Source organism: Loxodonta africana, chromosome X (genome assembly GCF_030014295.1).
Source record: "Loxodonta africana isolate mLoxAfr1 chromosome X, mLoxAfr1.hap2, whole genome shotgun sequence".
Lineage (NCBI taxonomy): Eukaryota > Metazoa > Chordata > Mammalia > Proboscidea > Elephantidae > Loxodonta > Loxodonta africana.
The window spans coordinates 23,868,248-23,893,392 of NC_087369.1; the positions used below are offsets into that span (position 1 = coordinate 23,868,248).

Sequence of the window (25,145 nt, forward strand, 5' to 3'; positions counted from 1 at the left end):
TTTCTCAAAAAACAATTTCTGTATTTTCACTTTTGGTTACAAATATATCCCCAGGACCTGTGTCATACGTGTTGTCTCCTAGTTTTTCTGTAAAGGTTTTTATTATTTTATTACTTTACATTTAAATCTTCATGCATATGAAATTTATTTTTCTGTGGGGTTTAATTTTAGAGTTCACTTTTATTTTCTTCCAAATGGATAGCCAATTGTCCCAGTATTATTTATTGATTCTTTTTTCACACTGAATTCAACTATCATGTTTATCAAATATTAAAATTGCATATACAATGAGATCTAGTATACAGATTATATTTCTGGATTATAAATTCTATTCTGGATTATAAATTCTATTCTACTGCTCTATTTGTTGATTTCTATACCAATGGCATATTACTGTGGCTTTGATATCCGTCAATACAAGTTCTCCCTCACTCTTCTTATACTTGGCTATTCTCAGGCATTTATACTTCTGTATAAACTCCAAGATCAATTTATCAGTTTTCTCGCCTACTTCTCCCACCAAAACCAAACCAAACCAAAACCACTGCCGTCGAGTCAATTCCAACTCCAAGATCAATTTATCAGTTTTCTCGCCTACTTCTCCCACCAAAACCAAACCAAACCAAAACCTCTGCCGTCGAGTCAATTCCAACTCATAGTGACCCTATACCAAACCAAAAACCAAACCCAGTGCTGTTGAGTCGATTCTGACTCATAGCGACCCTATAGGACAGAGTAGAACTGCCCCATAGAGTTTCCAAGGAGCGCCTGGTGGATTCAAACTGCCAATCTTTTGGTTAGCAGCCGTAGCACTTAGCCACTACACCACCAGCGACCCTATAACACCACCAGCGACCCTATAAAAAAAAAGAAAAAAAATTTTTTTTTCTGCCCCTAAATGCCAGAGGGATTCTAATCTAAATCACATTAAATGTATGGAACTGACAATTTTATAATATAGTTTTCTTGTCCTAGAACATGATATACCTCTTCATCTATTTGGTTCTTTTTTTTAAATTGTGCTTTAGGTGAAAGTTTACAGTGCAAATTAGTTTCTCATTCAAAAATTTATATACGAATTATTTTGTGACATTGGTTACAGTCCCCACAATACGTCAGCACTCTTTCCCTTTACACTCTGGGTTCTCCGTGTCCATTCATCCGGGTTTCCTGTCCCTTCCTGCTTCTCATCTTTGCTTTTGGGCAGGTGTTGCACATTTGGTCTTGTACACTTGATTGAACTAAGAAGGACATTCCTCAGGTGTGTTATTGTTTGTGTTATAGGCCTGTCTAATCTTTGGCTGAAAGGTGGACTTTGGGAGTGGCTTCAGTTCTGAGTTAGCAGGGTGTCCGGGGGCCATAGTCTCGGGGGTTCCTCCAGACTCTGTCAGACCAGTAAGTCTGGTCTTTTTTTGTGAATTTAAATATTCTTCTACATTTTTCTCCCGCTCTGTCTGGACCCCTCTGCTGTGATCCCTGTCAGAGCGATAGGTGGTGGTAGCTGGGCACCATCTAGTTCTTCTGGGTTCAGGCTGGTGGAGGCTGTGGTTTATGTAGTCCATTAGTCCTTTGGACTAATATTTTCCTTGTGTCTTTGGTTTTCTTCATTCTCTTTTGCTCTGGAGGAGATGGGACCGATAGATGTATCTTAGATGGCCCTTCACAGGCTTCTAAGACACCAGATACTACTCACCAAAGTAGGATGTAGAACATTTTCTTTATGAACTATGTTACCCAATTGACCTAGATATACCCCTAGACTGTGGTCCCCAGCCCTCAGCCCCCATAACTTGGTCCCTCAAGGTGTTTAGATGTGTCTGGGAAGCTTCCATGGCTTTGCCTTGGTCAAGTTGTGCTGACTTCTCCTATATTTTGGTTATCTTTCCTGTCACCAAAGTTAACACTTGTCTATTGTCTAGTTAATGATTTACCTCCCATTTGGTCCTTATTTTAGTTTTTAAAATAAGATTTTATAGTTTTAATAATTTACATCCAGTGTCTTTCTTTTTATATGTATTCCTAAGTATTTTATAGTTTTTGTAGCTGTTGTGATTAATTATTTTTTTTATTTCTTTTTCTAGATTCTTTTTTAGAGTAAATAAAATCTATTTGTCTTATATTCATCCAGCTAACTGAAATATGTTTTCAATTTTTTAACTAGAATAATTTGGCTTTTTTAAGTTTCTAATCATATCATCAAAAAAAAAAAAAAGGATTTTTTATCTTGTTTTCTTTTCTCATTGCATTTGCTAGAACTTCCGATACCATGTTAATAATGATGGTTTGGGTGGGCACCTTTGCCCAGTTCCTAATTATAATTTAAAATTAGATTTTAATTACCTTAAAATTAAAGGTGATTTTATTGTTTTGCCACTTAGAATAATATTTGTTATTTTTCAATAAGTAATCTTTGTTAACTGGTTTCTTCTATGTCTCTTTTCCTTAGCATTTCATTAGGAATGAAATGAATTAGGAATGAATTAAGAATGACTGCTGAACTTGATCAAATGTCTTTTCAGTATCTATTGATAAGGTTATATGTTTATTTTCTTTTAATTTGTAGATGTAATAAATTTTGTAGACATATTTCCTTCAAAGTGGGGAATAAGTCCTATTTGATCACAGTATATTATTCTTTTAAAACTTTGTGGATTCTTTTGGCTACCATTTTATTTAAAATTTTAGCTATCAAATTCATAAGTGAGAAGGCCTATAATTTCTTTAATTTTTTAAAAACTAACCTTGTTGTGTTTTTCTGGATTCATAAAATGAATTGGGGATCTTACCCTCTTTTTCTATGACATAGAAAACTTTAGTTGGCCTTGACATTGTCTGTTCTTTAAAGGTTAGATCAAATTCTGGTTTGATCTCTTTTGAGTGGTTGAAATTTAATCACCTTTCTGATCTGTTTTATAGAGTTGATCCATTTAAGTTTTCCACATTTTCTTAGGTCAATATTGGTCATCTGTTTACAATAAAATCATTTATTTCTATTTTTCCAAATTCGATTGCTACAGAAATGCTTATTGTATTGTTTATCTGTGATATGTCTCTTTTTTCAGTCCTAATCTCATGTATTTGTCCTCACTCTTAATCATGCTCAAAAGGGAGTTAGTTATGTACCTTAGTGTTCTGATTTTAAAATCTTTTTGATTTTTAACTCATTTCTGGGTTTTTTTTTTTTGTTCTGTTTTATTATTTTCAGACCTTATCTTTATTCACTCTTTTTTTCCAAAATTCTTTAGGCTTATTTCACTTTTTCTAGTTTCCTAAAACACAGCCTATAAGGCTATACATGTATAAAGTTATTTCTATATTAAAGAGATAAATTTGTATATTTATAAAGCTATTCATTCTTCTTTGAATGCATTTTTTCCCTTTACTCCATAAGCTTTGGTATGAATTATTCTCCTTTTTGTTGCTTTACGCAAAATTTATAATTTTCTCTTTAATTATCTTTTTTTGTTAAAGATTTAAAAATTTTAATTTCAAGATATTGCATTTTAATGGAATAATTCACTTTGACCACATTTAAAGAAATGATTGGTATACTCGATTTTATTTTCCACTTTCTGTATATATGTTATTTACTGTACATTTTTTTACTTCTTTTTCCTTATTTTGCTGGTTTTTCAGGTTTGTTTTCATGCCCTTTTCCTGTTATTGTTTTCTCATACTTTTCCATTGCATTTCCTACCCCTGCTTTTCTAACCAGACACATATTTCTCTAACTGTATTTGCCAATAAGATACCAGTAATGCTATAAATTGACCTCTAAGCGCTGCTTTTGCTGTGTCCCAAAGATTCTGGTAGGATATGTTTTCATTCTCATTTGATTCAATAATTTCTTTATTCCATCCTTAATTTCTTCTGTAACCCTGTTGTTTTTGAGCAGGGCGTTGTTCAGTTTCCAAGTGTTTGATTTCTTTTCCCTGCTTTTTCTGTTATTGATTTCTACTTTTATGGCTTTATGGTCAGAAAAGATGCTTTGTAATATTTCTGTGTTTTAGATTCTGTTAAGGCTTGCTTTATGGCCAATTATGTGGTCTATTCTGCAGAATGTTCTATGTGCACTGTAAAAGAATGTATACTTGGCCGCTGTTGAGTGGAGTGTTCTGTATATGTCTATGAGGTCAAGTTGGTTGATTGTGGCATTTAGATCTTCTGTGTCTTTATTGAGTTTTTTTCTGGATGTTCTGTCTTTTGCTGAAAGTGGTGTGTTGAAGTCTCCTACTATTATTGTGGAGCTGTCTATCTCTCTTTTCAATGCTGTTAGAGTTAGTTTTATGTATTTTGGAGCCCTGTCATTGGGTTCATAAATATTTATCGTGGTTATGTTCTCCTGGTGTGTTGACCCTTTATTCATTATATAGTGTCCTTCCTTATCCTCTGTGGTGGATTTAACTTTTAACTTTAAAGTCTGTTTTATCAGAAATTAATATTGCCACTCCTTCTCTTTTTTGATTGTTGTTTGCTTGATATATATTTTTTCCATCCTTTGAGTTTTAGTTTGTCTGTGTCTTTAAGTCTAAGGTGTGTCTCTTATAGGCAGCATATAGTAGGATCATGTTTTTTTTTTTAATCCATTCTGCCACTCTCTGTCTCTTTATTGCTGCAGTTAGTCTATTTACTTTCAGCATAATTATTGATAGGTATAAGTTTTTTTTTATGAGTTTAGTGCTGTCATTTTGATGTCTTTTTTTTTGTGTGTGTTGTTGACAGTTTCTTTGTTCCACTTACTTTTCTGTGCTGAATAAGATAGCAGTAATGAACTGCTTGTCAGTATGACTCTTCAGGAAGACCTGCCTTTATAACACATGTACACACACTGTATGTTCCTAATTCACTTAGCAAAGGGCACAGCACCTCACAGGAGCAGGGTGACCCCAAAGAACTGGAACATATCAGTATATCTGGGTATGGTTTTCCCAAGGTCTCTTGGTCCCTTAACCAAGAATATAGTCCATCCTGTTATCTTCTGGGGTTAGGGAAAACCTGAATAGTTGCTATGTCTTCACTCTATTACATTTGGGATTTATCATACCACTCCAGGAATTTAGAATTTAGGTAAATACCCTTGCACTTCTTTTTTTTTTTTGCACTTCTTTTTTAAGGGAATGTTTGTAATACTAACTGGGCTCACACTTTGAACAAGCGAGCCCACTCCTTATCCCAGGGGAAAAACCCAAATCAATATCCCTGTGAAACAGCTCTATCTCCTTTAGCCAGTGTCCTCAAAAGCCATTTCTCTGCCCATGTTTTGTTTGTTTGTATCTACAAAATCATGAACATGACCATGTATCTACAACTGTGACATGAGAAGGCCTAAAGTGGGTGCTTTTGTGCACCTGTATTCAACGGGGTTAGCACAATGTGAAAATTCATCTAGAGTTTAGATTGCTTCAAGAAAAGCGTAGTGGAAGGGTTGTACCATTAGACATGGGTCCAAATCTTGATTTAGCCAATTCCTAGTTTTATGAACGTGGGAAAGTTCCTTAATGTTCCTCAGTCTCACAGCCTTCATCTGTAAAGGGGTAAATATTTCAGAATGTAGTAGTTTGTTGTGAGAATTAAATGAGCTAAGTAATGTAAAGCACCAGCGCAATGCCTGACATGTGATAAGTGCTCAGTAAATGGTAGTTAGTATTCCTCTACTTTGTGAAATATTCATAGGTGCCCCATCCCAGGAGAGAACAAAGACAAGACTTGGGGACTGAAAAAACAAAACACAATAGAAGAACTGTTTCCTTGGAGGAAGGGAATGCGTATTTCCTGGTGATTCTTATATGCCAGGCATGAGAGTTAGACCTTTCAGTCACTTATGGAAATGAATTTTATCCTCATACTGATCCTGAGAGGTGACATACTACAGCATCCATTTTAGCTATCAGAAAGCAGCTTCTATTTCATTTCCAGGAGAGTGGATTGCTTCCTTTGTGGATATAAAGAACCATGCTTTATATTTCTGGCTTCATTGGTGGAGGCCAGTACTCAGTACTCTGTCAGATTCTTTCTTTGCAGTGAATTGGGGGCACCACAGAAGCAGACTGTTAGCAGCTGTTGAGTCCAGAGAGGCCAAACCTAGGGTCATATGGTCTAGTGAGGCAGCCAGAGTGGGAAAAGCCAGAGGGGTGAGCCTATTCCCAAAGCCTCTAATTTAGATAATGCTGAAAGTCAAAAGCAAGGAGATAAAATATAAATGATAAATGTAAGTGAGTATAAACAGAAGTGCCAAGAGTCAAAAGGAGTTGAGAATTGAGAAGGTAGCACAGCAAAGGCTCTGGAGACATATGGCTTGGGTTTGAATCCCTGTTAAATGTGGGCAGTGCACTTACTTACCCTGTCTTAGATTCACTAGAAGCAGAGCCCGAGAAAGGGTTTCTTAGGCAAATGATTTATTGAGGAAGTGCTTTCAGAAGAAACGTATAAGGGAGTGAGGGAAGCATGTGGGTTTCAGGAGAAGTTTAGCCTGAGCATGATCACAGATTGGGTTCTCGGCCATGAATAGCGCCATAGACATTGTTCAGCGTGGGGGCAAGGGGCTGGGCTGGGCTGTTCTAATTGCACATCAGTCAGTTACTAGAAGGTGGGGTATAACCTTCGGGGAATCTCCAGGTGAGGCCACTCTCTTAAGCTAAGTTTAATCTTCCTAAGTTGTTAGCAGTTGCAGGAATGGGTGCACGGGCCAGGTAGGAAAATGGGGATCTGGACGTGGTACCAGCTACACTGCTACACGCTCTGAGCTTTAGAGTCCTCATTTGTTCAGCAAGGATGATGATTATATTAAAAAACAAAAACAAAAAAAAAACCATTGCCATCAAGTTGATTCCGACTCATAGTGACCGTTTAGGACAGAGTAGAACTGCCCCATAGGGTTTCCAAAGAACAGTTGGTGGATTCGAACTGCTAATCTTTTGGCTAGCAGCCAAGCTCATAACCACTGTGCCGCCAGGGTTGCACTTACCTCATAATTGTAGTAAAAGAAAGAGTGTTTATAAAGCAGCAATGGTAGCTTTTTGGGACTGCAGCTAGGAGGAGCCTGGGTGATTACAGTGAATCATGTTCTTAAAAGTTTGTTTTTATTCACTGGAATATGCTTGATACCTGGCTGATTGGGCTAGCTTAAAAGTAAAATGTTAGCAGGATCCGTGTGACTTGAAATTTAGAGCAGGATGTATTAGTTTCCTACTGCTGGTCTAACAAACAAATTACTACAAACTTAGTATCTTAATACAACACAAATTTATTATCTTACAATTTTGTAGGTCAGAACTGACATGTCTTCCAATGGCCTAAAATCAAGGTATTGGCGGGCTGTGTTCCTTCCTGGAAGCTGTAGAGGAGGATCCATTTTCTTGCCTCTTGCAGCTTCTAGAGGCTGCCTGGATTCCTTGGCTCATGGCCGCCTTCCATCTTCAAAGCCAGCAATGGCCAGTCCAGCCTTTCTTACATTGCATCACTCTGACACTGACTATTCTGCCTCCCTCTTCCTCTTATAAAGACCATTGTGATTACATCAGGCACACCTGGATAATCCAGGATAACCTCTCATCTCAAGATCCTTAACTTCACATCTGCAGAATTCCTTTTGTCACGTAAGGTAACAAGGTCACAGGATCCAAGGATTACGACATGGACGTCATTGGGGGCCTACTATTCTGCCTGCTACACAGAGGTTGGCAGAGCAAATATTTTAGCATCTGTGGGCCATACGTTCCTTGTAACAACGACCCTCAACTCTGTCCTAGCTCATTTAATGTTTTAAGAAACAATCTTCAAATGTTTGGAAGAATTTCTTCTCCACACTTGACTGGTTGTCATACGTATTGCAAACCTCGACTTTGTGGTTTGCACTATTTTTATCTGATTTGTTTTTCCCTGTGAGAATTACCCTTCTTTCACTTTTTCATGGAAATTGCTGAAGGTGAAAGGATGATGGTTGGTCTTGAAATCTTGTTTCTGTATGGATGGCAAATTTTTGGCAGCACAGGCACGGTGAGAAGAATATTCAGATTGTGTGCGTTAATCAGGGAAAGTAACCTGTATGTTGACATTTCTATTTTTCTCCCATTAAACCAGAGTCACTCAGAATATTATTAATGTTTTACTGGAGCTGGCTAAATTGGTGAGAATAGAGGTGGATGAGAAAGAAACGTGTAGCATAATGATACATAAATTATTATATTCAGGAGTACCTTGCTGGGGTTAGTTTACCATCTTACAATGTATTATGACTACCTCTGAGTTATTGGATGTAATTTTCTGTTTAAAATATGACACTTTTTTCTTGCTATAATATTTATGCCTCCTGTTGAATGATAGTTGACTGTAAAGCACTCTTTTTTTTTCTTTTTTCTTAGGTGAAGGGGAAGAGGACCCTGGGAGAAAATATTGCTGATAATGGAGGTCTGCGGGAAGCTTTCAGGGTATGCACTGCTACTTTGGCTGTGATTTTTTAAATTAAGCTATAAAACACCGTATGGGTGCACCTCAATTTACACCACAGACATGTTCTTGAGGAATTAGATATTATAGAATTTCTGTAAATAGAATTGAATTTCCCCATTGATGCTATTATATAGCTAGAGCTGCATTTTCTTTTTTCTTCTTTTTGGGGTATAAAGTCACCCTAAAGAAGAATATTTGTTATTAAGAATCATATATTTATAGAATAGTTTTCTAAAAAGAGATTCATAATAATATCAAAGCATGCTACAAAAATCTCCTCAGGTGTAGATTCATGCAAGTTTTCTTTGAGTACAGCTCTTTCTATAGCCCTCTTTATAATTCTCTCCTAAAATACCAAACTTCTAAATTATGGCCACGGGCTAGTGGTTCTCATATGCTGGGCCAGGTAAGAGCCCATAATAATGTTTTCATTATACGCTGGTCTGTGGTTAAACAAGACACATAAGGATAATGTGGAAAGATTTTCATAAAGCTAAGGACATTCAATGTAAAGACCTGGCTGTTATTCTGAGGCTATGTCTTTCCTGTATTCTAGTTAAAATATATCTTCTTTTAAAAATGATGGTGACAGAAGATGATAGCTTTTCCCCGTACTTGGAAAAATAAAAAAAGTGGCTACATGTTGACCCCAAAATTTATTGCCGCAGACCTCACCACTGTGTTAGGTTTGTTTGTCCCCTGGTAGGCATAGAAAGAATAGCTTCTTTATAGAGTTGTTTTTTTTTTAACATCTGAACCCTTTGGCCCACTTGCTTTGGTATCTATTGGGTGTAAGGTCTTTTGCAGGCCAACCTGCCTCACTATTAAGCAATAGCACATTGACTTGCATTTTCAGATACTTGTTTTCTTAAAGGGAAGTTTGACACAATGCATTTTGCCCATGGCAGAAGAGATTTGCATTGCGGTTTCTCTCAGTATCTCTACTACTCCTCTACAGGAGAAAAGAGAAAGAAAGGCCATTGCTGAAGATCATCTATTCTTCTCTCATTAGGCTTATAGGAAATGGGTAAAAGACCACAGGCAGGGAGTGGAGGAGCCTCTCCTACCAGGCATCACATTCACCAACAACCAGCTCTTCTTCCTGAGTTATGCTCACGTGAGTAGATCGAGAACTGTGGCACTGTGGCTTGCTCCCGTAATCAAAGTTTTGAAACAAAATTTAGTGACATAGTTTTGATTTCAGCCAAAATTGTATATTGATGATCATTTTTAGGATAAATTTCACATCGTTACTATTCTATGGTACATAATTAACTGATTGAATCAAGGTTTATTGGTATTTTTTAGCAAGTGGGTTATCAACCACATGGTAACTCACTTGATATTTCTTTATTAATGATGTTTCCTCTTAATGTATTTGATACCATTTATAACCATGTCTATGAATAAGGAAGACAGAAGAAGAACTGACGCCTTTGAATTGTGGTGTTGGCAAAGAATATTGAATATACCATGGACTGTCAAAAGAATGAACAAATCTATCTTGGAAGAAGTACAACCAGAATGCTCCTCAGAGGCAAGGATGGCAAGACTACATCTTACATACTTTGGACATATTGTCAGGAGGGATCAGTCCCTGGAGAAGGACATCGTGCTTGGTAAAGTAGAGGGTCAACAAAAAAGAGGAAGACCCTCGATGAGATGGATTGACACAGTGACTGCAACAATGGGCTCAAGCATAGCAACAATTGTGAGCATGGCACAGGACCAGGCAGTGTTCTGTTCTGTTGTACATAGGGTCACCGTAAGTCAGAACTGACTTGATGAGACCTAAAAACAACAACAACATAACCATGTCTAGTAACTTGTTCTTTTGGTTTTCATGGCCCTGCCCTTTCCTGCATTTCTCCTCCTCCTTTGCTCCATTTGCTGACTTGATCCATTCCTCTCCACCTATGGCTATGTTTTTAAGTGTCAAATGAATATGAGAAGACTACTAGAGCTGGAAACAAAACAAAAAAAAAAACAAAGGCAAAGAGAGTCATGTCACTCGGCTGGGAGTTTAGTGGGTTTTCTGAGCAGAAATTGAAAGGGATTGATATAAGGAAGATGTGTACTAAAGAAGGCAAAATTCTGAGTTTGAGTCTCTGGCTCACAAGGCAAGTGCCAATTCTTTGTTAGTGGTTATTCGCTGTACATCACAAAAGTATAGGCCCTGTTTTCAAAGAGGTCAAAGGTGGGTTGATGAAGGCTTTGATGCATGGGCAAATTTTTCATCAGTACAATCGTTTGTTCCTAAGTCTTTGAATTCACTCCCCAAAAAACTCATTCATCCCCACGTCTTAACTATGAACTCTGGTTAAAGGATTCTCATCTGCCTGGGGTCCTTTACTTCTTATCCCAATCCAGTGCCATCGAGTCGATTCCGACTCATAGCAACCCTATAGGACAGAGTAGAACTGCCCCACAGAGTTTCCAAGGTGCTCCTGGCAGATTCGAACTGCTGACCTTTTGGTTAATAGCCGTAGCACTTAACCACTATGCCACCAGGGTTTCCTTACTTCTTATAGCTGACATGATAACACTAGATAAATCACCATTTATTAACCTGATGTCAACAAAACTGGAGTCATCAACAAAATGACTCTCCTTTTTTGTTTTCCCATTTCTATCAACACACCACCAGTCTTTGGGTCTTCCCAGAAAGCCTGGATTCTTAGGTCTTATTTAATTCACGTACCCCCTTTTTTTTTTCTAAATTTTATCTAATTCGTTGTTGTTATTGAGAATATATACAGAAAAACATACACCAATTCAACAGTATCTACATGTACAGTTTAGTGACCTTGATTATATTATTCAAGCTGTACAACCATTCTCACCTTCCTTTTCTGAGTTGTTCCTTCCTCATTAACATAAACTCTCTGCCCCCAAAGATTCCTATCTAATCTTTTGAGTTACTGTTGTCAATTTGATCCACATAGGTAGTTCTTGAAAGAGCATAATGCTTAAGGCAGACTTTTTTTTACTAGTTAAACTGTTGTTCGGTTTTAAGATGACTTCAGGGGATATTTTTGGTTTAAAGTTTAAAGATTATCACAAGGGCAATAGTTTCAGGGGTTCATCCACCCTCCGTGACTCTAGAAAGTCTAGAATCCATGAGAATTTGAAATTCTGTTCTGCATTTTCCCCATTTTGATCACGATTCTTCTATGGAATCTTTGATCAAAATGTTCAGTAATGGTAACTGGGCGCCATCCAGTTCTGGTTTCATAGCAAAGGAGGCAGTTGTTCACAGAGGCAATTAGCCACACATTCTATATCCTTCCTGATTCTCCTTCTACCTCTGTTGCTCCAGATGAATAGAGGCCAATTGTTGTGCCTTGGATAGCCATTTTTAAGCTTTCAAGACCCTAGGTGCTATGCAATGGACTAAGAGGTAGAACAGAAGCACTAAACACATTATTAGGACAATTAACTGGGATGTCCCATGAAATCATGACCCTAAACCTCCAAACCAAGGAATGAAATCCCATGAGGTGTTTGGTTGTACATAAGCAGCTTCAGCAGCTACTCTTTTTGTTGTCGTTGTTGTAAATATATAGCACAACCTTTGCCAATTCAACTTTTTACAGGTGTACCACTTACTGACAACAATTACAATAATCAGCTGTGCAATACCCTTAATCAATGCAATTTTTCCATCACCTTTAACCTCCTTTTTCCCTCTCCCTCCTACCCCTGGTAACCACTATAAACTTTGGTCTCAATACATTTGCCTTTTCTTGTCTTTTATATAAGTGAGATCATACAAATTTGTCCTTTTGTAACTGACTTATTTCACTCAGCATAGTGTCTTTAAGCTCCATTCATACTGTAGCATGTGTCAAGACTTCATATCTCCTACTGGCTGACCAGTATTCCATTGTATGTATGTACCACATTTTGTTTATCCGTTCATCTGCTGAAGGGCATTTAGGTTGTTTCTACCTTTTGATTATTGTGAATAGTGCTTCAGTGAACATTGGTGTACAAATCTCTTTTTCAGTCTCTGATTTCAAGTGTTTTGGGTATATACCTGGGAGTGGAACTGCTGGGTCATATGGTAGTTCTATTTTTAGTTTTTTGAGGAACTGCCACACTGTTTTCCACAACAGCTGTACCATTTTTCATTTCCATCAGTAATGGATAAGGGTTCCAATTTCCTCATATCCTCACCAATATTTGTTATTTTCTGTTTTTTTTTTTAAATCTTAGCCGTCCTAACCTGTAGCCGTTGAGTTGATTCTGACTCATAGCAACCCTACTGGAAAGAGTAGAACTGCCCCTAGGGTTTCCAAGGAGTGGCTGGTGGATTCAAACTGCTGACCTTTTGGTTAGCAGATGAACTCTTAACCACTATGCCACCAGGGCTACCTGGGAGTGAAATGATATCTCATTGTGGTTTTGATTTTCATTTCTCTGATGGCTAATGGTACTGAGCATCTTTTCATGTGTTTGACAGTAGCTTTGGATATTAGATTCTTGTCAGATATATGGTTTCTGAAGATAGTCTCCCAGTTGGTAGCTTGTCTTTTCATGTTTTTGGTAAAGTCTTTTGATGAACAAAAGTTTTTAATTTTTATGAGGTCCCATTTATTTATTTTGTCTTTTGTGATTTTGTTATTATATTGGATAATCCATTGTTGAAAGCTAGGCCTGACAGCATTGCCCTTGCTTGTTCTTCTGAGAATTTTATGGTTTTGGTTTGTACATTTAGGTCCTTAATCCATTTTGAATTTGTTTTGGGTATGGCGTGACACATGGATCCTGTTTCATTTTTCTGCATGTGGAAATCCAGTTTTCCCATCACCATTTATTGAAGAGACTCTTCTTTTCCCATCAAATGGACTTAGCTAGCACCCTTGTCAAAAATCAGTTGACCATAGAAGTGTGGGTTTATTTCTGAACTCTCGGTTCTATTCCATTGTTCTATGTGTCTATTGTTATACCAGTACCAGACTGTTTTGCTTACTTAGCTGTATTAAAAAAAAAAAAAAAACTTTGCCATCGAGTCAATTCCAACTCATAGCAACCCTATAGGACAGAGTAGAACTGTCCCACAGGGTTTCCAAGGAGCGGCTGGTGGATTTGAACTGCTGACCTTTTGGTTAGCAGCTGAACCTCTAACCACTGCACCTTGGCTGTATAGCATGTTTTAAAATCAGGAAGTGTGAGTCCTCCTACTTTGTTCTTCTCTTTCAACATTGTTTTAGCTATTCAGGGCCTCTCGCCATTCCATATAAAGTTGAGGATTGATTTTTCTCTTTCTGTAAAGAAGGCCATTGGATTTTGATCAGGATTGGATTAAATCTATAGATCACTCTGAGTAGTATTGAGATCTGAACAATATTAAGTCTTCCAATCCATGAACATGGAACATCTTCCCATTTATTTAAGTCTTCTTTCTTCCTTTGATGAAGATCAAAGACTACAGCCTTCAGTATGGATTAGACCTCAACACTTTGAGGACAGGTATGTCTGACCGAAGCCATGATATTTTCAACCACCTCATATGTGTGCAAAAGCTAGATAGTGATTAAGGGAGACCAAAGAACCTGACACCTTTGAATTGTGGTGTTGGTGAAGAATATTGAATATACCATGGACTGCCAGAAGAACGAACAAATTTGTCTTGGAAGAAGTATAGCCAGAGTGCACCTTGGAAGTGAGAATGGTGAAACATTGTTTTGTGTACTTTGGACATGTTATCAAGAGGGACCAGTGCCTGGAGAAGGACATCACTCTTGGTAAAGTAGAGGGTCAGCAAAAAAGAGGAAGACCCTCAAATGAAATGGATTGATACAGTGGCTGCAACAATGGGCTCAAACACAGCAACGATTACAAGAATGACGTAGGACTGGTCGGTGTTTCATTCTGTTGTACATAGGGTCACTATGAGTCGGAACTGACTCGATGGCACCTAACAACAAAAACAAGTCTTTAATATCTTCCGGCAGTGTTTTGTAGTTTAAGTGCTTCATATCATCATATCATTGCTTAGGTTTATTCCTAGGTGTTTTATTCTTTTTAGATGGTATCATAAAAGGAATCGTTTCCCTAATTTCCCCTTCAGATTTCTCATTGCTGGTGTGTAGAAACCCGACTGATTTTTGTTTCTTGACCTTGTACCCTGCAACTTGAATAAATTCCTCTATTAGCTCTAGACATTTTCTTGTGGGCTTTTTGGGATTTTATGTATATAGGATCATATCATCCTTGAATAGAGATAATTTTACTTCTTCTTTTCCAATCTGGATACCTTTTCTTTCTTATTTATCTATCCTTCTTATTACAGCCTGTCCCAAAAGCTGTATGTTTCATCCTCTTAAATGCTTTTCAGACTTACCTTCCACATTACCCCATCCCGTCATCTATAGGCTAGGTCTTCATGTCTTCTACTTTGGATTATTTCAACAGCTTTATGTCGAGTTTCCCTGGCTTCGACATCTTTCTATCACTATCTATCTTACATGCCATTGAAATACACTTTTATTACATCACTAACCTTCTGAGAGAATTCCAGTGGCTCCCAAGCGTCTACCACATCCAGGCCAAACACCTTCCTCCATTTGACTTTCAAAGTGCTCCTGAATCTGACCCACTCTACCAACCAGCTTTAGTTTTCCACAGTTCCACAAGACTCAACTGTGGCCAGGCAGGCCTCCTCACTACAACTCCATTACTGTCTCTGGCTTTGCTTTTACTTCTGTAATCTGGCCCTTCTCCCCCCAGATTATTCAATCTTTTCTCCATCTTCCTTCACGTCTTCTGCAAACCCTTCCCCAACCACTCCAGTCCTCATTATTAATATCTCCAACTCCTACACTTACCTTCATTAACATGAAGTTGAGTAGTTAATGGTTCTAAAAAATTTCAAGACTTTTAGTTTTATCCCCACATCTAATCTTCTGGATCCTTATACTTCTTATGTAACTCCATAGCATCCAGCAAAAATGCTGGGTACATTGAAAATACTTGACATTTTTAGATGAATTGATCCAAAAGGATAAGACTAACAAAATTCAACTAGGGAGACTTTCCTTTGGGTCAGTACTGGGTCCGATATCTAAAATAAACATACAAAAATAGTTAGAACTTTCTAGAGCAGGGGTTGGCAAACTAGGGCCCATGGGCCAAGTATGATCTGCTGCCTGTTTTTGTAAACAGTGTTTTCTTGGAAAACAGCCATGCTCATTCATTTATGTACATCTGTGGGTGGTTTTGCACTGCTATGGCAAAGTGGAGTAGTTAACAATAGAGACCTTATGGCCTGCGAAACCTAGAGTATTTACTATCTGTCCCTTCACAGAAAAAGTTTGCCCACCCCTGCTCTAGCAGACAAAGTACAAAGGTCCATCAGTTCTTAGTTACATCCTAGTCCACAATATCTCTTTGTAGATGAAAGAATCTAATTGATAGTGATGTTACAGTCATAATTTTGAAGCATCTACAAATAAAATGTCAAATGATATCTGATTTATTTTAAACTAAAGAGATTTGGGGAAAAAGAAAGTTGAAAGCTATTTTATATCACTAAGGAGAAATTTATCTTGGAGCTTTTCCCACTAACATAATGAGGAGGATTTTTAATCTTTTCCACTTTGGAGTAAGTCTGTTTATAAGGAGTAAAGTTATTTTCCCTCCTGGGAAGACAGTAGGAAAAAGTAACAACGACAATGTGTCTTCAGAAATCTCTTAAATGATAAATGAAGCAAAGAGAATACTATATAATAATGAAAGAATATAAGAAGAAATAACTTAAGAAGAAATGAGGTAAAAGCAAATGCCAGAAATAACTTCACATTAGCTAGTTTCTGAAGAAATTAAGGAATCACATTACGAAAATATCTTCAATGTCAAATTCAGAACCACAGTGACTGCTGTTTATCTTCATCAGAAGCAATAGAATCATATGGCCTTTCCTGCTTCCATATCCCTGTAGTTGCTGTGACCTGCCAATTTTTTCCTCAGATATTCAATTCATCTCATCCTTCTACTTCTCTCCATTCCCATGTGTCTTAGTTATCTAGTGCTGCTATAACAGAAATACCACAAGTGAATGGCTTTAAAAGAAATTTATTCTCTTACAGTCTAGCAGGCTAAAGTCTGAATTTAGGATGCCAGCTCCAGGAGAAGACTTTCTGTCTCTGTCGGCTCTGGAGGAAGGTCCTCATCATCAATCTTCCCCTGGTCTAGGAGCTTCTCAGCACAGGGACCTTGGGTCCAAAGGATGCGCTATTCTCCCAGCTCTTGTTTCTTGGTGGCATGAGGTCCCCCTGTCTCTCTGCTTGCTTCCGTCTTTTATATCTCAAAAGAGATCGACTTAAGACACAACCTAATCTTGCAGATTGAGTCCTGGCTCATTAACATAACTGCCTCTAATCCTGCCTCATTAACATCATAAAGATAGGCTTTACAACATATAGGAAAATCGCATCAGATGACAAAATGGTGAACAATCACACAATACTGGGAATCATAGCCTAGCTAAGTTGACACATATTTTGGGGGGACACAGTTCAATCCATGATACCATGTCTATGTGTTTAGTGGACATTTATTGAGATCTGTGTGGTGCCTAGAAGTAATCTTTTAACTAGTCTCTAATTTCCTCCTCCTACTGTACACCTCTGCCAGGTAAATCTCTTGAAAATATGGATTGTATAATTTTCCTGCCCAAAAACACTGTTCAACTATGATTTAAACACTTTAGCCTGTTGCTCAGGACTTCAGCAACCTGACAACATCCTCTCTCTCACCTGGTCTCCCATTGCTGCACATTGTGCACCACACATACTGGCTAAACTAAATGTCTTGCTTTTTTTTTCTGAAGCATGTCTCGCTCTTTTCTGCCTCTGTGTCTTTGCTTCCATTTCTCCCTCCATTTGGGATGTTCTTTTCTCCCCATATTTATGTGTCCTACCCATTCATACTTCAAGCCTGCATTATACATCAAGACATACTTCAAGTCAGGATTAAGTAGGTTATGCTGCAGAAACAAACAGCACAACAAAAGTTTATTTCATTTTTACGCTCTGTATCCAGCATGGGTCAGCTGTGGGGCTCTGCTCATAGAGTCTTTATCTCGACACGTGCTTCCATGGTCACCATAGGAGTAGGAAAGAGATATGATGAAATGCACGCTGGTCCTTATGTTGCATCTTAAATTGCTTTTAAGGCTCTTACAACTTCTGCCAGGTTTTTAAAGCTTCTGCCAGGAAGTAACAGATATCATTTCTACTTGCATTTCATTGGCCAGAGCAGCTTATATAGCCACGTGTACCTTCGAAGGAGACAGGAGAGTGCACTCCTATCCAAGGCCCAGACTAGGGTGAGGCAAGTGAAGCACCTAGCGTGCAAAATACTGGCTTCTCATGACCATACTCAATAACAGATGATTGATTCAGCTTATTGAATGAATATGGTTAAATTTGGTAAGGGCTCTTTCAAACATTAGATTAATTGTATGAATGCATTGGTCGATTCCTGAGCACTTGAGCACATATATTAGTCTCTGTTAATTTAAAGCACTTGTCTGGAAACCTTCGTAATTCAGTCCAGTCTTGGAATTATCCACACTGATAAAACCTTCTACTCTGGGGATTAGAATAATAGATGTTATTGCTGATGAAGGTTTTATCTGATCTACTAAAACTGTTTGTCATCCATTGATTCTAAAATCATTTTTCAGTATAATTTGGAACACTTAAGACAGTAGAAAATGTATAATTAGAATAGAAATATATATAATTAGAATAGAAGTGTACTTAGGGGGTGCTTTTCTCTTTCAGGTGAGGTGCAATTCCTACAGACCGGAAGCTGCCCGAGAACAAGTCCAGATTGGTGCTCACAGCCCTCCTCAGTTTAGGTAAATGAGCGAGTTGGAGACACCAGTTCTCCACTTGCCTCTCCCCACCTCCTCTCCCACCCAGCCACCCCAGTTCTCTACTAAATAGGTAGTCTGAACAAAAGCCTGTGTCATCAACAGTGTGATTTCCATTTAACAGGCAAAAAAAAAAAAATCTGGCCAGGCAGAAACTAAGCATCTTTTCTTTATTAGCAGTAAGCAGGTTTAGTTAGCATTCTCTCAATTAAATTTCTGCTGGTGACCGCTTGTAAAAAACTTGTACACACCTCTAATATACTGCTTTATCAAGACTCCAAAGATAATTTGGAATCTAAATCCTAGCTTTCGTATTAAATCTCATTTATTATCTTGCAGTTTTTGTAAGGCAGCAATTCATGGGTGCCATATATGATACTTCTCAGTAGACTGGAATATTTGATTTATCCAATCACCCACTTTTTTTGTCTGGTCAAATAACAATCTTTATTGTTTTAAAAATGGTTGAGATCTTATAGACTCTGCCTTAAAATGCCTAGAGCCCTGGCTTATTTTGTGGTAAAGAATATTCTATTTAACACCTCTTGTTCTTTCATGAAGTTGACCATCAAACACGAATGAACGTCCACTTTCTGAATAGCTCTGAACGCAAGGGAGGATATATGGTGATATATAGTAATCATAATTCATGTATAGAGTCCGAAGTGCCTCTACATTTTAGCTTTTGGTTTTAATCCTATTTAGAAACAATTGGTTATATGTGAAGGGGAGAGGATTGTGACTTACAATCTTATTTCATTGTCAGAATGTATAAAATATTGAGAAAAAATAAAATTAAGGTTAATATTACTTACCCTCTGCTAGGTTCTATAGTTTGAGAGAAACTGTCTGTAGTAGGGGACAGAGAATTATACTGAGAAATCCAAGAAGCGATGATAATTTACATTTATCCGTTCTTTGCTTAGAACATATTATATCTGGGTATCTTTATATTTAATGTTTAAATGAATCCATTAGCATATTGCAGGAAAGTCATCTAAAATTTCTTGTATATTTTAAAATTTTATTCCTAAAACTTTGCCGTAGAAATGCTTCAGAAATTGACTATAAATTACCCAGTAGCATAAAAATCTAATCACTGTGTTGGAAAGTCTCCCCCACTGGGCTGAACTGTCTGAAGGCTGACTGTCTCTAATGGACTAAAATGTGCTCCCACTGACAAATGGTGCGGATGAAACCACACAGTAGATTAATTACTCAACAGATAAGCTTTTAGAAACCAATTTCCTTTTACTAACTAGTTGCCTGTAATGTTGGATTTTAGCCGACAATTTGCAGAGCATGTTTACTGATTGTCGGCTAAATTCCATCTTTAACACTGCCCAGGGTGAATCACACTATGAAATATGCATCCCTCCCCATAGATCCCAGCTAAAACATAAGAGGTTATGCGGATTTTTTGGATACAAGTCGTTATGTTCATTCAAATGCCTGCAGGTAACAAAATCACAGGGAAAAAATAGTGACTGAGAATACCGAGTCTCTAGTCAACCCTTTGGCTGTGCAGTTCAGTGCAAAATAGATGAGGGGGAGCTTTTTTTTTTTTGTCTGACTTGTTACTGATGTCTGCAGTAACTGTAGATTTTGAGTGCAGTGGAAATCACACAATGGAAATACCACTTCCAAAAGGCAGTTACAATCAAAGTGCTGAGTAGGAATCTGAAGTCTTTACTGCAGTCGGGAACTGGCAAGAAGATCAGATTTTAGAGGTAACTCCTCTTAAAGAGTTACTCACTGGTACCAACTAGCCACCATTCCTTAGTTGATTGTTGCATGAACCAAATTCTAGGTAAATATGACCTTCCAAACCTAATAAGAATTTTGAGAAAGTATTTTTGTAAATCAAATGAATTATTTAAAAATAGTTGAAAATGCAACAACATGGATGAATCTTACAAACATAAAATTGATTGAAAGATGTCAGAGACTAAAGAGTATATATGGTATGATTCTGTATATATGAAGTCCAAAAATAGACAAAATTAATCTGTGGTAACAGGGGTCAGAATAGTGGTTATCCTTGTGGGTACTATTGGTAGAGGGTATAAGGGAACCTTCTGGATGCTGGAAATGTTCTATGTTTTGATCTAGGTGATAGTAACATGGGCATATACACATGAAAAAAAAAAGTGAATGGGTCCTACCCTTAAGATTTGTACACTTCACTGTATGTATGTTATACCTTTCATAAAAAATAAAAAGTAGTTAGAAAAGCTAAGTATTGGTGATGATACGGTTTTACAGAAATTTGATATAATAGGCAGAGTAGTAGGAACATTTGCCTGGCATTCAGGAGGCTCTGGTCTCAACTCTGTTTATTTATTTGGAAATACTTAACTATTTCAGGCTTCAGTTGTCTCTCCTTTACACACTACAAATAAAGGCCAATATCCCTTCTAGCAACACACTGCTACAGTTCTATTCAGAACCTGTTGGTACGTAAAAATTAAATGACATGGACTTTGACATATCTTTTTCAGAGTCAATGGTGCAATTAGCAACTTTGAAGAGTTCCAGAAAGCTTTTAACTGTCCACTCAATTCCACGATGAACAGAGGCATGGACTCCTGCCGACTCTGGTAGCTGGGCCTCTGCTTTCTGCCATCTAGAGCGAGCTGAACAGTGCCGTTAGATGCCGCACTGAGCACTCAGCTCCCACTGCTTCAGGCCTATATTCCCTGAGAACTTTTATTTTTAATGCATTTTCATTATTTGGATAGGGGATCTGCTTGGATCTTAATAGTATCTGTTCAAAGTTCTAGGACTTAAACAATGGAATACGAGAAATGGACCAAGTCTGCTACTTTAGAAAACCAAACCAACAAAAATAAATGCCTAGGCTACTATTGTTAAAACGCTATCTGCCAAATTGTTGCTATTGTCCATTTTAGTGGGTTAGGCGCAGCTAAGTGGCACATACCATCTTAATCTACAGCTTTGCAGGGGGCCTAAATAGACTGGATCCATATAAATTCAATCATCTATTAAACTGGTAACCCTCAATGATGCAGACACATGTTTGGACACCTTGGAGGTCTACTGCTCTGTAGAATACAGTGCTAGATTTTATGTACGTTACTATACAGCATTTTTAACCTCTAAGATAAATTAGACATATTTTAGATCTTCACTTTTCAATTTTTTGTTGAAGTTCTTGCCCTCAATTTGAGTCCTATCGGACTGGAAACGTGCCTTCCAACTTGTGTCTGATGTAGCTAATTGCCCTGTTCAAGTCAGCATGAATGAAGCTGGCAGAAAGGCTACTTGGTAAAGGATTTGAGCATATCAAATAGAAAAAAGGATATAGCTTCAGACCCTGAAAGAAGTCAAAGCACCTAGTCATGCAGCAGCAGGGTAACTAGGAAATGTAATCTCCCCAATTTTATCTAGTCTGTCCAAACAAACCTTGGTGGTTATGTCTATCTGCTGGAGAAAGCTCTAGCCTGGGTTATTTTTCTTTAGCCTACTTCCTGTCTGTCTTGTTACCCTTCTCTATGTGCATTCTCCTGTTTCTGAAATGAGGAGGCACTAAGAAAATGATTTTCTAATTCCCCATTAGGAACATATGGCTTTTGTGTCCCTTTAGTGCAAAGGGACACATACCACCCTGAGGAGGAAGCAAAGTGCCCTTCCTTTTCGGCTTGTTTGATGTTACCTCTGTTTTAGAAAACCTTTTTGAAAAAGTTCTTGATTGAAGACATTTTCAAATTTAAAATTCCCTGCACAGTCCCAAGAAACGTAATTTGTATTCTTCAAGTCTTCTAAGAGTCTGAAAGAAAGAGCAGCACTGTGTGTTTGATCCTCAGACCTTTTTCCTTTTAAGTGAACTCCTCTATCTCTTATGAGTGTGTGTGGAGGATAAAATCTTCATGGCCTTAAAGCAATTTACCTGGCATTTCCAGTTTCTTAAAATAGCCATTTCCTCCTTTTCACATTGTTCATTGTACATGAGGTACTGGGGGAAGTGGGGCAATAGGAGAATCTCAAAAGCAAAATGACAAACTCAGAGTAAGCACAGGAGCCCATTTTGCATTCCTATGATCTGTTATCCTTTTTTAAAATATAGATACACCCGAGTGTGTGCCAGGTCTTCTTGTAACCATGGGAACTTCTGAAGAGAGAAAAATGGAGGGGCACCATGATGAGGAAAACAATTACACCACGTTAGCCAGAAGAGAGGGATTTTCCCCTTAACTTCCTCCTCTCCAAATGGATACACTTCTGAAGGGCAGCTACCTTTCCCTCCTCTTAACCGTAGCTTAATGTGACCTTAGTTTGTATTTCGAAAGCCAAGTGATATTAGATTAGGGGTGCTGAAAATTAATGTGCCTTTTCCCTGGAGGAATCATTCTGATTTGGTTTAGACACATAAGATACTTCTTGTTTTATTCCTGCACATGGACATTTAAAATCAGTTGAGGTTTGTCATGCTTATATGAAGTCTTTTCCTTCTTATTTCTTTTTGAACTCCAAAGAAGCATATTTTGCAGGTCAGAGAAGGTGTTTGATGAAGGCATAGAATTATGACTTCGGAAATGGAAATCATTAAGTCAATTACTAATTTGGGAAAACTGGTTGGTGATCAATTGGGACCCCCACAGTTTCTACATGATACTATTACCTTGTCCTGATTAACTTTACTTGATGGAACTCCGTTATGCTGAACGTTGTAGTTAGGATGGCCATTATTCAAAACAAAACAAAAAACAAACCAAAAGAAGCAATATCAATCATCGCTATAAGCTAGAACAATTTTCTAGTAGGACTGGATTTCCAACATGCTCATGTCTCAATCTCCAAATCACACTCTTGTCCCTCCTCGACAGCACAGATTGCTAAAAGAAACAGACACTGATTAAGTGGTAGAAGGAAGAAGGTAAAAAGCAACTGGAAGGGAAGAAAATAAAGCCTGGAGAAGCTGGCCTAAGAATTTGGCTCTGACGAGAAGACAGGATTTTGGAATCCTTGCTATGCACATCCACTGGAGTAGATCCATAAAACCCAAAACCAAACCCATTGCCGTTGAGTCGATTCCGACTCATAGCGACCCTATAGGACAGAGTAGAACTGCCCCACAGAGTTTCCAAGGAGCGCCTGGTGGATTCGAACTGCTGACCTCTTGGTTAGCAGTCACAGCACTTAACCAGTACGCCACCAGGGTTTCCAAGAGCCATAAAGCTTTACAAAAATAATTATGGTAAATTAAGAGGAAATTAGATATTGGTTCTTAGACTAGGGATGCCATAACACACTTCTCTGATTCATATACCAGATGTTCTACCAGTGAAGTATTGTCTGGGCATTGGAGGGAGTTAGGTTTTTGTGAAACTCTCCTGGATTAGTTAAGGATTGTATGTATATGAAGTGGTATTGCCTGGGCTTATCACCATTGCCCCAGGTTTGTTGAGCTTTTCACCAAGCACCCAGAATTGGCTTTCTCTTTCCATTTTTTCCTTTTATGAGATGGACTTGGACATGACTAATACAAGCTCAGGATTCATAAATTATCCTGAAGTTTATTTAGTGCCTTTCCTCAATGGAGCTTAAAGCAGAGCACATAAATTTTCTCTTATTTAGCCCTGGAGCATCGCTAAGAAGCAACTAGGAACTATGGCTTGCCAGACAGGAAATGCTCCTGCCAGAGGAGTGGAGAATATGAAATAGCTTGTCGAGTAGCCCAGTGTCAGGAAAGGCAGAGCCTCTGCGCTTTGGGCTACTGGCTTTTGGATTAACCTGCATCCCTTCGGCTACCCTATTTCTAAGTGCATTCAGCATTTCTCTTGTCATTCAGTGTTTGATAGGCTTCTTCCTTGATATTTTTAGCATAATGCCTCAGTTACATATTAAATTGTGGAAGAATATATGGTTATTTCATACAACAACATTCTCATCGCCAGTGGCAATGCCCCACTGGTTTAAAGAAAGGTGTTCTTGGATTATGCATTTTATATCTAAATGTTCGCCGTGAGACTAATTTGGTTGTATTTTCTTCCCCTACTCATGAAACAATGTGAACAAATATTTTAAGGACAATAAAAAGTTGGTTGAAGATTTTCTGTTTCTCTCCTTTTTTTAAAGACAGTAATGCCTATTACATCCTCTAATATTCAGTTCTGTTTCAGTCACTGTTATTCACCAAATTAGACACACACACACACACACACACACAGAGAGAGAGAGAGAGAGAGAGAGAGAGAGCACTCTAGTAGACTAGCCTTCCTGGTTTAGAAAATTGGGATTTGCAGTAACTTCTCCATAGACAATGAGAGATTTCCAAAGTGGTCAATGTTTTTTCTTCCAGCATGTAAGTTAGCAGCTGTGGCTTATTGCCTTTGCAACACTATCTCTACTGGGAAAAGAGAGGCCTCTGAGGAAATGATCAACCATGATAGGGCTGGTTTTTGAAAAGTGACAATGAACATTACTCTTACTATCAAACTAAAGTATCTCCATATGCTATTACCACTCTTTAACGGTCTAGTCAGTTTACAGTCATTCATTCAACACACAAGAACTGAACACCCATTATGTTTAAAGCAATGTATTTAGGTGGATAATATATAATCTCTGGACTTCAATGAATGGTCCGGTCTAACATAGGAGACAGGTACATGAACTGTTATAATGATCATACTGAATGATAAGTGTGATGACAGACAAATACATCAGGTGTGGTGTGGAGCACAGAGAAGGAATTCTCTGTCTCTCTTCTAGCGGAAAAAAAAAATTTTTTTTTTTCTTCTAGCAGACACTGTCGGTGCTTCCTCTGTGTGCTTTTGTTTCTAACATT

General features: G+C 37.9%; 1 protein-coding gene across 4 annotated transcripts in view; it reads left to right on the top strand.

The window, feature by feature from the left end:
• PHEX (phosphate regulating endopeptidase X-linked) overlaps window positions 1-25,087 on the top strand; it is a 244,095-nt gene extending 219,008 nt beyond the window's left edge. For 2 of the 4 annotated variants that reach the window (XM_064278087.1, XM_064278086.1), the window contains exons 17-20: window positions 8,361-8,426; window positions 9,461-9,565; window positions 18,243-18,319; window positions 20,836-25,083. In XM_064278087.1, the coding sequence (XP_064134157.1) occupies window positions 8,361-8,426; window positions 9,461-9,565; window positions 18,243-18,319; window positions 20,836-20,938 (351 nt within the window). In that variant the 3' untranslated portion in view covers window positions 20,939-25,083. Of the gene's footprint in view, window positions 1-8,360; window positions 8,427-9,460; window positions 9,566-18,242; window positions 18,320-20,835 lie in introns of all 4 variants that reach the window. The other 2 variants (XM_064278085.1, XM_064278084.1) reach the window with 2 other exon arrangements.
• The last annotated feature ends 58 nt before the right edge of the window (window positions 25,088-25,145 follow it).